Consider the following 13,675-nt stretch of genomic DNA (forward strand, 5'->3'; position numbering starts at 1 on the left):
CTTCAGATGATGCTTGGTTATCTGTTCAATCAACCAGTTTTGTGGTGAAACCAGGGTGAAACTGGAAAAACTGCATCAATATTTTGACTTGCCAAACATCTTCTCTATGGTATGGTAGGCTACTGCACATACACTCGAAGACGGCCATTGTTATTCAATAATAATTACTTTACTTTGAAATGAATAGACATTTCTGTAAACCTTTTAGGTTATATCTCTTTGCCTTTAAATAGTACAATCGTAGTTAACAATTTCAATTGACATCACATCACACAAATATTGACCTCACACATACAGTCTTTTTTATTTGGCAACCCATGAGCTTGGTTCAATATTGTAAACAGAGATTATTTGCACAGTGACTTCCACTTTGTGGCATTTTGAGACTGAGACCATATTTGATGAGTGTGCTTGCCCACTGAAACAACATTTCATAAACATCTCAAGACACATGGGAGATATGGATGTTTGTCCTTCAAGGTGAAGTCAAATCTTGTACTTCATCTTTCCAGTCTCGCTGATGACACAGATATGCTGAAAGGAGGGGAGGGAGGGAGGGAGAAAGAAAGAAAGAAAGAAAGAAAGAAAAAACAGAGGACGCATGGAGGGAAGGAGTAGAAGGATTGAGGTATAGATTGGAGATGGGAGGGAGACGGGGAGGAAAGGAAGGGAGAATAGTTTCTGTCAGTATCATGGTTAATTGTTTATAGAAAAGGAAAAAACACAACAATAATGCAAGATACAGTAGATGCATTCATTTTAAGGATGAAGCCAGCCAGGGGTATTTCAACATCCAGCACAATGGAGCAGGGGTCATCAATGACGTGTCCGTGGCAAGACTTGTCCATGTCTGCGGCAAATCTTCTATTTAAAAAATAAAAACACTAGAGCCAGTATACAGTGGCTGACTTGTCAGTCTCCAGGTTTTCTTCAGAATAGGTAGGACACTGATTTAATTAATACAGAAATACAAGTGGTATTCTGGTATACTTCTATATTTTACTTGAGTTATATCCTACTCATCACAACTTTCACTTTTACTTCAATACACCTCATGATATTGAATTATCCACACTGTTCATATTCACAACAGGCACTCTCATCAAGATGCCTGCTGTCCATTGTTGTATGCTGATGTATGAAATAGGTGTAAAGTGGTTAAACATATTTTGATGCTATTAAGCAATTTTGCTGGGGACCCCCTGGAACCCCCTCAAGGACCCCTGGGGGTCCCCAGACCCCACTTTGAGAACCGCTGGCCTAGGGTGCCAGTATACCCAGAAACGTCACTGTAGAGAACCATTAAAAAAAATGTCTTCCATGCCAATGAATGACCTGATTTAGCTTAACAGGACAAGAGCTGGGTTTCCCAAATGCCCTTTGACATTAACACTCTAATTAAGACATTGCCAGACAGGTATTAAAACCTTGTTAAACCAGGTACCAAACAGTGGCGGATACGTGCTTTATGACTGGGCCTGAAAAGATCTGTCTGAGCCTGAGTATTTTAAGCTTATGAGTAATGACGTGAATTCTTCTCACCGTCTCTGATTGTCTTTAATGCTTTGAAAAGTTCAAAGCCATCATTTCGATTTAGAAAGTGAAGTAGAAAGTAGACAAAATGGTCATGGAAATATTAACAATAATAGTCTTGACTTTTAAAGCAAATTTTGAAAATGGGTTACAAATTGCTCCATCTATCTATACGCTTTCCCTCTCAGCTTTCCTACTTAATATCTTAATAAAATAAAATAATGTTCAAAGGGATGAGGACTAACCACTCTCCCTCTTTAAAAACACAGCATGTGTTCTCCATCGTGTCCACCGGACTAGTATGCATTAGTATTTTATTTATGGTAATATCATTGACCACTCATTTTGTATGTCCTTGGCAAAAATATAGTTTGAGGAAAATGTCCATCACAAGCCCAGGGATTGATGACCCCTGCAATGGAGAAATTGGGATGTTGCATGTTTGACCATCTAACATCGAACATCAAGTTTGATAATAATTTAATTTAATTTGATGCAGCTTTTTCATTCATTTAAAAATCAAGTGCAGTTGTCAAGTACTGATATGAATTTAAATGAGAGCATGTAAATTATTCTGATCAGAGAACATTCAGTATGGGAGTTGAGGTTTCAGTGAGAAAAATGTGTCTGTTACTGTGTTTACCAATGCTTCTCAACCCTGCTGCCACATCATTGTGTAAAGGTGACTTTGTGTAGCAGCAGCAATGCTGGACTCACATTCAGGTCACGGAAATACTCGTTGTAGTCCAAGGCATAACCAACCACAAAGCGGTTGGGGATTTCAAATCCAACATCTGTCAAGACCAAACACAGGCACATGAGATGAACAAACAGAACTTCATATAGGTGATATATTTACTGAAAAAGAAAAAAGAAGGAAATATTCCTCTGGAGAATTATCAGAAACCCTTTGATAAGTAGGACAGTCATAGGTGACGTCACAGCATCAAGAGGCACTTACAATCTGTCAGACCTTCAGCCATGTGAGGCACCCTCTTCACTAGCAGGCTGAAACACAGGTCACAGTGTTCCAACATTCATTTAAATTTTTTAGAAAATAGCAGATCTGCAAGCTCACAACACGTTGTGGATGTGATGCGTTGTGAGCTTGTAGATCAGCTATTTTCATATGATCGTATGACAAAGTACAAATCAGGAGTCAAGTGGTTTACTAAAAAAAATTGTGTAATAAAATACAATTGTCTTTGTTTATTGTATTACTTACTAAGAAACAAAACATTAGAAACATGAGGGCATAAAGCCTAGTGAGAGGTAAAACCAGTGTAGCTAAAAATAATCAGCAGACTGTGGTGCTCTCAGGTGGTCAGGGAGGGCATTCCACAGTCAGGGGGCGGCCGAGCAGAAGGCCCAGTCGCCCATGGTACGTACTACGTAGCTTGGTCATGGGGGTTATGAGGAGGTTAGTGTTTGTACAGCGGAGGTTGCCATAAAAACATAATCCCATGAAGGATGGGTCACAAAATGTGACTATGAAAATAAATCCATTAATTAATTTGATGGGGATAAGCATGGATCTTATCAATACTGGTTTGGGGGGTGCAGCATAATGGGCATGTAATAGGGAGGACTGTTGTCTTCTACAAAAAGTAACTCACCCAGCGGCCTTGACCATCTTAGGCTGAAAGGACTCTACATGCTTTAGGAGGGTCTTCATGGTCTTTCCTGTGTCAATTATAGCCTTTGGAGGGAGAACAGCAGATTTAAGCAAAAACGTGAAGAGGATTGTGGGGTATTAGCTTATAATGACAAGTTTTATTCCAGGATGATGAAATGTCCACCATTTGAAAGAAAACAATGTTCAATGTGCAGACATAAATGCTCACCTCAACAATCAGTACATTCTTCATAAGAGCATAAAACAAAAGAAAAACACATTTGTTAACTGCTGTTACTATTGCAACAGTGTATTCCACATCTTCAGTCGTCTTAAGCACAGAGATTTTATCCAACTAAACTTGTCAGAATGATATCCTAACTTTGACCATCGTATGGGCATCAAAATATACTTAAAGTACCAAAAGTAAAAGTCCTCATTATGCAGTTTTCAGATGTATACAAATCTTTTGAAAATAGCAGATCGGCTATTTTCAAATTGACAAAGTATATATAGGGCTGAAGTGGTTAATATAAGTTTTGTAATAAAAAAATAAATAAAAAAAAGTTTTCAATTAGTCTAATTGTAGTGGAGTAAAAGTACAATATTTACCTCTGAGATGTAGTGGAGTAGAAGTAAAAGTATTGAAAATGGGAAATACTCCAGTAAAGTAAAAATGCCCCAAAAGTGTACTTAAGTACAAGTGAATATATACATAGTTACTTTCCACCACTGTTCACGTGTGCATGCAGATGTATACAAATTTGTCCGTGTCTGTATCTTAAGAGCATTTTCACCTCAACAGAGCTCATCTGATGTCCCATTCTCGTGACCAGTCTAGCTTAACCCTATAACACCATTACTACCATGACCTCCATCATATACTATATCAGTAACATGGTTAGTTCCTACTCATATACTGTACAGTATACACACCTTCCCACGCAGGAAGGACAGATCTCGGCTCCCTATGATGTGTAAGTCCTCTGTCGACTGGTCATTCTGGGAGAGGCAGAGACACAACATCAGAGAAGATTCACAGGATGCTTACTAAACCATACAGGATTAACATTAAGCACATACACTGATGAAACCAGAGAACAAATGCCAGTGGAGTAGAAGTAAAAGTATTGAAAATTGGAAATACTCCAGTAAAGTAAAAAGAATAACTCAAAATTGCACTTATACTTGAGTACATGTACTTAGTTACTTTAAACCACAGAGGAACACCACACTGCATTAATTAACTCTCTATAAGAGATCAGACATTAGTCAACCCGATGTCAAATTTCTTCATAAAAGTACATAATTAAATGTGTGGATTATGGTAGTTCACAAAAACAAATTGCTTTTACACAATCAAAAACAAAAACACCAACATCCTGAAAGTTCAGGAAATGTATACTTTAAGGGCAGGATAAGTATTCTACGAGAAATATTCAAACCTCTGGCATCAGAATTTAAAAGATATCTCACTTTAAAAAGAGCATAACAAAAAAACAAGAGGAGAATGCAGCCCGCAGAGACTCGAACTCCGCCCCCTGGGTAGAACTTAGTATTGAAACCTCATTGAGCCACAAGCTAAATGCTGAAAGGAGAGGAAGGCAGACACTACAGTAGGTATGATGTCATCTGCAGCTCAGGGAGGAGGAGCCATGTTAAACTCAACTCAACAGAGAGACAAGAAACTGACAAAGCTCTATTAATACTTTACTACTTGGTTACTACATTACAGTGTGGTTCTGTGCAACTGTCCCAGATGGTGGCTTTTCACAACAACATACACACATAGAAATGCTCCATAAGCTCTTTTTTTCTTCAATCTCACTTGGACAATTCTGCATTGCATTAGTGTCTTTTATAGCTTTGCCTCTATCTGTTATGATTGTGCAACTAAAAAAAGTAAAGTAAAACTAAACTAAACTAAACTAAACTAAACTATAACTAATACTCCAGTCCATAGTAGTTTCTAGGCAGTTAGTTGTGGCAAAGAACTTACATACACTAAAAAGAGACCAGATTAAAGTGTAGTACTTATTAAATAATCAAGGAATACAACAGAACATTGAAAATGAAAACAACAGCAGAGGGTAATGTAGTGACCAGATAAGAAGTGCATTATCATATCATATGATTAAATTATGTCTAATAGTGAATGTATGATAATGATTACAAATGACAAATTATGGGTATTCCATGAATGAATGAAACCAAAGCAGAACAAGAAAAACAAATACTGGAACAAAATCTACATTTAAATCGGAAGGGTTTTCTAAATCTAATATCATAATCATAATGTAAAACGATATGACATGGCGAAGACCAGACCCAAAAAAAAGGGGTATTTTGTGCCCTGTGGGAACCGAACTCAGTTCACCGGAGGGTGAACTGCAGTACTGATCTCATTGGGCTACATGCGATGTAGAGGAAAGGGAAGACAGAGAAGCTTATAAAGACTCTGTTAGTTATGATGTCACCTACAGCTCGGGTAGGAGGAGCTTTTGAAGCAACTTTTCAACGTTTCCTGGTTGACGAGGAACTAGCACATATCTATCGGTTCTACCCACTACTTTGTACACTACTGTACTATTTAATTCAGCTGCTATAGCAAGCAGCTTATACTCTGATACATGTACATTTATTATAATGTATATTATAAGACCCTTCTCTTTTTTTTAATCTCACTGGGACAAATGTATTATTTTTATATGTGTGAAATTATTACTGGCTTCTACCACTGAAACTAAACTAAACGAAACATAGCTTATTCTCCAGACACTGGGCACTTGTGGCTGGGGACATTATCCAATCCACTTTATTTTAATAGCACATTTCACCACAAGGTTTCCAAAGTGTATAAATATATAAGTGTCATCAGAGACTTATGCTGATACTACATGTACAAACATTTTCATCTGGTCACTACATTACCCTTTATTCAATGTTTTATAAACACTCTATTAGAGATTATGTAATGTCACTCTAGTAGGACAGGACAGAATAAGTATCCCACATCAAACTTTCAACAATCCAGCAACAGAATATGAAAGAAACCTCATAGAAGAAAAAAATATAATAAAAAAAAACAAGAGGGAAGGGTAAATGGCCCAGCTGAGACTCGAACTCCGCCCCCCGGTTGGAGGAACTTAGCATCGAAGTCTTAATTAAGCCACAAGCATTCTGCTGGAAGGAGAGGAGAGCAGACAGGTTATTTAGACTTACACTATAGTTAGTATGATCAGATGTCATCGACAGCTCAGGGGCAAAGAAGCCTGTTATGTTTTTTTTTTCTGGTCAAGCTCACCAGCGTTCACAACTCAGAGCCTGCACAAAAATCCTACATTAAAATTTGCCAGCATGAGATTTCAGCCCATTATGGTTTATATCGTCTCTGTTGGGTGGAAACCTCATATGTCCAAAACTGTCACTTTTCAGGATTCAAATTCAAAGATAGCAAAGCAGATTTACAAGCCAAAACGCGTTGCTTCGAGGCCGCATTTCAAGATTGCAGATGTGCTACTGCTAAAATATGTTTATGTGATGCTGTAGTATGATCAAGTAGGGCATTCATTTACGAAAAAAACACAAAAAGTTAAAATATGGAGATAAGAATATGGAGATTCTGCCCGACAGCGATGAAATACTGTAGTATACTAGATTTTCAATCCAGTCCTATATTGCGTTAATCAGAGTTATGGCCATTTGAAATGTTAGACACTACTGTAACACGTGCATGGCCTCTGGTGTGACTATTGTCATCATGGCAGACCCCTGACCAGTGTTGGTGCCAGGTTTGGTGCGGATCGGAGCAACGGTGCGCCTCGCAGGTCTGCATGTTATGTTTGTGACGTCCACCGTCCACCATCGACCCACCCTCTAGGCACCCTCTAGGCAATTTTAAGTATGTTACTGTACTGCTCACTCCAGTTCACCTACCAGGTAGCTCTTCAGACGGATAAACTCCACCCTGGTCTCCAGGTACTTGTTGGAGTTCCGTCCGAAGGCTGTGATGAACTCCACCAGGTCTGAGCAGAACTTGTAGCCTCCCTTCAGCACACACAGGGCCACCAGGTTCTGGTCCTCTATGTCGTCCATGATGTGATGGGCCAGACGCTCGATTCTGAAGGGAAAAAACAACATCACATATTAGAATCAGCATAGGAATACAAAACACTTTGCTCTCTGTTAGTACGTGTGTGTGTGTGTGTGTGTGTGTGTGTGTGTGTGTGTGTGTGTGTGTGTGTGTGTGTGTGTGTGTGTGTGTGTGTGTGTGTGTGTGTGTGTGTGTGTGTGTGTGTGTGTGTGTGTGTGTGTGTGTGTGTGTGTGTTAATTCAATTTTTAGACACGGAATTACAAAACAAGCATATCAACCAAGCTTACATGAAACTCACCCTGCTCCTTTATTTGAGTTATAAAATGCATTACAAGGGCCCAAATATTTTTCAGTTGCTTTTCATGCCATACATATTCTAAATAACGTATGCGTCAGTGCATGCATGGCTTCAAACAAGTTTACAGAATGAACAACATGAATATATTCACGGTCAACATAGGTCATACACTTCCATCTCAATACCGGGGAAATTATGGACACAAATTAGGAACCGGGTTGGTAATAAATACCATCTGCTATTTGCATTTGCTTTAAAAATTCTTCAGACTTGAATTAAAATGGCAGACAGGACAGGCCAGACTTTGGCCATGTACTGTGACAGGATTTCTTCCTAGATGTGACAGAGAATGACTGCAATGAGGGCCAAATCACTCAGTCAGAAAGGATGTAGAGTGGCTTAAGGCAGTGGTTCTAAAAGTCTTGTGACCCCCCAGGGGTCCTCAAGGGAGTTCTAGGGGGTCCCTGGCAAAATAAGGTACAGTTTAACAATGTATCTCTATTTCATACTTTGGATATTCTAAAATTTGCAAAATGTTCCTCTTGTGGGGGTTCCATGCACAATTCTTTTTCAAATGGGGGTCAGTGAGAAATACAGTAGATATCAATTTGGGGGTAATTGAGATGAAAATGTTAGTAATTGACATCAGCTCTTTATACATCAACATAAGCGAACAGTTGCTGTTTTCCTAACACCAATAGGCAAAAGAACTCTGCTGATGCATTCATACCTGTCCATGATAACCCCATGTGGAATGTAGACACTCTCGATGTCTTCATGGTAGTGTTGTGGGTACGTGAACAGGTCCATGCTGTAACCTGGCCAGTCATCTTTGATCTGGGTCAGACCACATGGAGTTACGTTATTGTACAGGTGGTGCATGCAATATGGAATGTAACAAGACAAATCAAATATTAAAGAAATAACTGTGAAGGCAAAAGAACAAAGAAAACAATATCCTGTTCAAGGACTGTCATTGATCTTGAAAGAGGGTACATGTGTAGGCACATGTTAGATAACTGAACTTGTGAACTGGCATTATCCAAAGCATTAGCCAGAAAGTAGTAATGAAGTGGGAACATTGGAAAGAATATTCAACATACCACAATTCCTCGTTTAATGCCTTGGTTTTCCATCCCAGCGGTTTAGCAACTCAGAATGATCTGATCTGAGTGAGAAGTGAGCCAGACAGGATAGACCTTATTGCACACGATGGAATAGTGATAGACTCTCATGTGAATTGCTCATCATCAACACATCTTACAATTCTTTCTTACCTTATAGGGAAGCATACATTTTTTTATTTAAATGGGTATGCCTTTCATTCTTATAACTTAGTACAGCAAGTTCGTTTTTTTAAGCTAGATACACCATATAAGTTTTAAAATGAATTAAATGAAAAAAAGAAAAAGAAATAAAACTCATTACATAATCCATAACTGAAAACATTTCTCCCAGAGAGCATGAGACAACCAACCTGACCTCTTGACCAAGGTTTTAGATACTAGTTTGATTATAAATGCCTAATTATCTTTTATTACATAAACAACACTGTGACCAACATAAGAAATGACCCTGACCCATAAAAATTACAAAATGTCTCCTCACCTCAATCTTCTGTCTTTTACAGAATTGCACATCAGAGCACATCACACCAAATGTTTGAAACAGCGCCCTCTAGTTTGGGCTATAATACTAAGCACTGTGACAACCAACCTGTTAGAAAACCAACCCTGCATCTCCCCTCACAGAACTTATTGCAGGGGATGTAATGGTGATATACTTTATTTATACAAAGATCATAGCTTTTAGCTCTTCACAATAGACCAATAGGATCAGGTAACCTCCAAATAACAACAACAACCTAGTCTACCATAGCAACAGACAGTGGCAACGTATATTAGTGTCTTTAAAAGCATTTAACAAAAATGAAAGTAATAGAATGCATGCATTTCCATTTTCTTTCTTCATACCTAGTAACTGATTATTTCTTATACCCCCAACCAACCCAAATAGGCTATATAGATAGACATCCAAGAGACAAATACATGGATTGGAAACGTAAAATGTTTTCAATTACAGTACATAGTTTATACATAACTTACTCCTTTTCCAGCAAAAAGAGGCACCAGGAGCAGAGAGACGTCCAAGACATTGTGGGCCACATGGGCAGCTGGGATCACGCTTAAGTCATTTACGTGAAAGGAATGGTTGTTGTCCTCCTTAGCTTTGTGAAGAATGGTTTAACAAGGCACAGTTCACCCGTTGAATTGTGGATAATTGGCTGCATGTGATTTCTTTGCTGGTGTGGCGGGAATGTCGTGTCAGTCATAGGAAGTAGTTTTTAAAGCATCACTGAAAATGAGGTATATTAGTGCCTGCCATGCACTGATGGCCAGCTATATATGAACAGACATGGTAGACTCATCACAGACACATATAGGAAATATACTGTACATTTATTTCATCCAATGTGATAGGACAGTGGTTCTCAAGCTTTTCAGGCTGCGACCCCCCAAAATAATCATATTTGAACTGGGGACCCCCCCAAAATAATCATATTTGAACTGGGGACCGCCAAAAATAATCATATTTGAACTGGGAATTGGAATTGTAGGAGTTGAGGCATTACATTTAGTTTGATTCGGTTCCACCGATAAATATTGTGAAAATAGCAGATCTACAAGCTCGGCTATTTATTTTAAAGAAATCATTTTTCTTACATTATTTGACAATTTGGCCAGTGTTTGACCAGTTTTTGTTGATTACTTTTGACGGCATGGTCTTTTTCTCTTCTTTCTTTTGTATTAAAACGTTTTTTTTCTCTCGTATGTTACAATGCTTCAGATTAGTTTTTGGGGGTTTTATGCCTTTATTTTGATAGGACAGCAGGCTGACAGGAAATGGGGAGAGAGAGATGGGGAGTGACATGCAGCAAAGGCCGTCGGCATCGGGAGTCGAACCCGCAACGAGCTGTCAGGCTACATTGAGCCTAGGTGCCTGGACCACTATGCCAGCGGTCCAGGCTTTCAGGGGTTTTAACATATCTTTAGTTGTTGGCTATGTAGATGGTCTTGTATCTCTGGATGAGATTAATATCGTTCTCCAGTTGCTTCATGGAAGACTCCAGGCGCTCCTTGCGGTACTTTTTGGGCGTGGTATCTATGACGACCGAGAGGCCCTGGTACTGATGATGCAGTTCATCCCAGTTCTTCTTCAGGCCCTGAGCAGAAAAAATAGAAACATTTAACCCATTAAGACCTGAGGCCGATTCTACAAATCAATAAAACCTCATGTCTAAAACTGTTACTTTTCAGGATTCAAATTAAGCTGTTTTTAGCTTATTACAAGCTAATTGATTTATGAATGAATATGCTGGATTCATGTTAATGTGCAGTTTTTAATTTAGACATTCAATCACTTAACGCTCTATACTTAGTAAACTCGATGACGCGTTGTGGGGTGCTAGGGTTCAAGTGGTTAATGTAAAAAGTTCCTACACAAAAATGTGGTCGCACCCCTGTAGTAAATCTGTTGAAGACCCCTGTTCTAGTATGTTAACTCATTTAATCCGGGAACGCATATGTGTCATTTTAAGATTTCTTTGGCTATTCAAATCTTTTAATTTGTATATTATTTAAAGCGAACATTTTAACTCAAATCTTTGCTCCTGGGGGGTCCCTGGGACTAAACATTTTGAGATGAGGGTCCACGGCCAAATACATAACTAAAGATGTTTTCTAAATCCTAACAGTACTGTATGTTGCTATATCAGTTGTGCTCCAACTTTTCCATGTGAAGTACCACCCAAAATTATATGTATTTTTCCGCCAACCCCCATCGCAAAATATGTTGTTCCAGGGACCCTCTGTGCCACGCTATGAGCTTGTATATCTGCTATTTTTAAACAGCCAAAGAAATCTTAAAATGACACAGATGTGTTCCCGATCTTAATGGCTTAAATGATAAAATGACTTTATATCCACTATTGTGAATGTACAACAGTATGTGTGTGGGCTGAGTGTACCTGGAGGAGGGTCTGTCGCTCCTGGTCAGACAGCTGTTTCATGGCCCCCTGCTTCATCCGTGCTTTAACATAGTCGTCATACTCCTCCTGAGCTCTCATGGTCTCTTCCTTACGCTGCTGCAGGTACTCAGGGGTCTCTCCATAGTCCTTCATAGAAAGAAACAATAGACAATTCATTCACTGCAGTCGCAAGGGGAGAATGTAATTATAGCAGATCTACAAGCTCATAGCGCGACACTCGGTGCCGCGCTTTGAGCTTGTATATCTGCTATAATTATATACAGCAGTGGTTCTCAAACCTTTTCATGTCAACGACCCCCCAAATTGATATTTATTTGGCCGCGGACCCCCATCTGAATCTGTCAGGGTCAGGGACCCACAGAAGAGAACAATCTTTTTTCAAAATTACAGCTACAGTCGTTAATAGTAATAATAATAATAGTAATAATAAAATAATAGTTTAATAGCCCCAGATATAGCCATACCTTTTTCCTGATGTATTTAGGGACAAGTCCTGAGTTCTCGAGGAGCTTTTTGTCTCCCCTCTTTGTGTCTGCATAGATAGGCTGAGGCCTCCTTGCCACTGATGTTGTATTCTCCAGAACGTTTGTCTTCACAAAGTCCTTGTTTGTGTGAATGCCCATGACTGGGTTATCTGTCTTCTTGGGAACGTCAGGCTTCCTTAGGGTGTCAGTCACTCTGGAATACTTTTGAACATCTAAATGAAATAGAAATATATCAACAGAATGACAGATTAAAAGTTTGACATTATCACATTATCACACATTCGTTATATAGAACAATGTCTGTCTGTACCAAGATTATCATAGTTAACTAAAACTAAATGACTAAAACTAGAATAGTAAAATGTAAAACTATAGGCTTTGCAAAAATATGATAACTAATTGAAACAGTTTTGTGTACCGGTATGTACAAAACTAACAAATACTGTAATGACTAAAACCATAGAGAAAATGTCCTTAGTTTTAGTCTTTAGAATTTAAAAATAGCAAAAATAGCCGATCAACAGGCTCACAATGCATTGCTATGCGGCGCATTGTGAGCTTGTAGATCTGCTCTTTTCTGGACCTTGTTGAGTCTTGCCCCTCTATGACTACCTACAAAAAAAAACTAAAAAAACGAATAACTAATAAAAACGGGAAAGAAATAAAATAAAATGTAACTGAAAGCAAGAAGTTCAAACGAAATAAAACTAAAACTGATGAAGAATGCAAAACTATAATAACCTTAGACTCACTTTCAGGGAGCTGGGGCTCCTTCGAATGTTTTATCAGGTATTTCTCTGGGGAAGGCACGTCCACCTTGGCCGGTCCCATGGTCCTCATCGAGTCCAGATGGGACTTTTTCTCTTGCACAACTGTGGTCCTGAACTTTGACATGTACCTACAGACAAGAGGTCAGAACGAAAAGTAATTTTTTAAAGATGTACTGATACAATTTTTTCCTTCCCGATACCGTTTCCGATGCTGTGCGTATTCGGTCGATACTGAGTGTGTAATATAAACAAAGACAGTGGTTCTCAAAGTGGGGTTCAGGGACCCTCAGGGTTCCTCGAGGGTGTTCCGAATGGACCCTTACATTTGGTTCAGTAACTATGGTGGAAAGTAACGTAATACATTAAGAACAATTTTGAGGTATTTTTACTTTACTGGAGTATTTCCAATTTTCAATAATTTTACTTCTACTCCACTATATCTCAGAGGCAAATATTGTACTTTTACTCCACTACAATTATTTGAAAACTTTAGTTACAAGTTACTTAGTAGATTTTGATTATTATTACAAAACCACTTCAGACCTATATATATACTTTGGAAAATTGAAAATAGCCGATCTACAAGCTCCCAACGCTTCGCTTTGCGACGCATTGGGAGCTTGTAGATCTGCTGTTTTCATCTCTGCTGTTAGCTACAGTAAGTTGCAGAATACATAGTATAGCCTACCTTGGAGGTTTCTCGGTTTTAACTGCTTCTTTTGGGAAAAGGTTGTACATAACCTCTGTGCTCTCCATCCTGATAGTTAAAATAGGCAAATAATAAATATTTTGTTTAAAAGACACTCAAATGTCAGGCAGCAGTAATAAGGCT

At 38.7% G+C, this 13,675-nt stretch overlaps 2 protein-coding genes across 2 annotated transcripts; both read right to left on the minus strand.

The window, feature by feature from the left end:
- Window positions 1–306: 306 nt before the first annotated feature.
- On the minus strand, window positions 307–8,676 carry LOC308077073 (hypoxanthine-guanine phosphoribosyltransferase-like; the record flags this gene model as incomplete). Its single annotated transcript, XM_080417629.1, has 9 exons — window positions 307–534; window positions 2,251–2,327; window positions 2,495–2,541; window positions 3,150–3,232; window positions 3,378–3,395; window positions 4,085–4,150; window positions 7,085–7,268; window positions 8,271–8,377; window positions 8,644–8,676. The coding sequence occupies 9 exons, from the start codon at window positions 8,674–8,676 to the stop codon at window positions 487–489; spliced, it is 663 nt and encodes a 220-aa protein (XP_080273755.1). The 3' UTR covers window positions 307–486.
- A 1,913-nt stretch (window positions 8,677–10,589) lies between these two features.
- On the minus strand, window positions 10,590–13,599 carry enkur (enkurin, TRPC channel interacting protein; the record flags this gene model as incomplete). Its single annotated transcript, XM_080417545.1, has 5 exons — window positions 10,590–10,763; window positions 11,568–11,714; window positions 12,053–12,285; window positions 12,826–12,971; window positions 13,532–13,599. The coding sequence occupies 5 exons, from the start codon at window positions 13,597–13,599 to the stop codon at window positions 10,590–10,592; spliced, it is 768 nt and encodes a 255-aa protein (XP_080273671.1).
- Window positions 13,600–13,675: the final 76 nt, after the last annotated feature.

This window comes from Gymnoscopelus braueri, assembly GCF_963280865.1.
Source record: "Gymnoscopelus braueri genome assembly, chromosome: 21".
NCBI lineage: Eukaryota > Metazoa > Chordata > Actinopteri > Myctophiformes > Myctophidae > Gymnoscopelus > Gymnoscopelus braueri.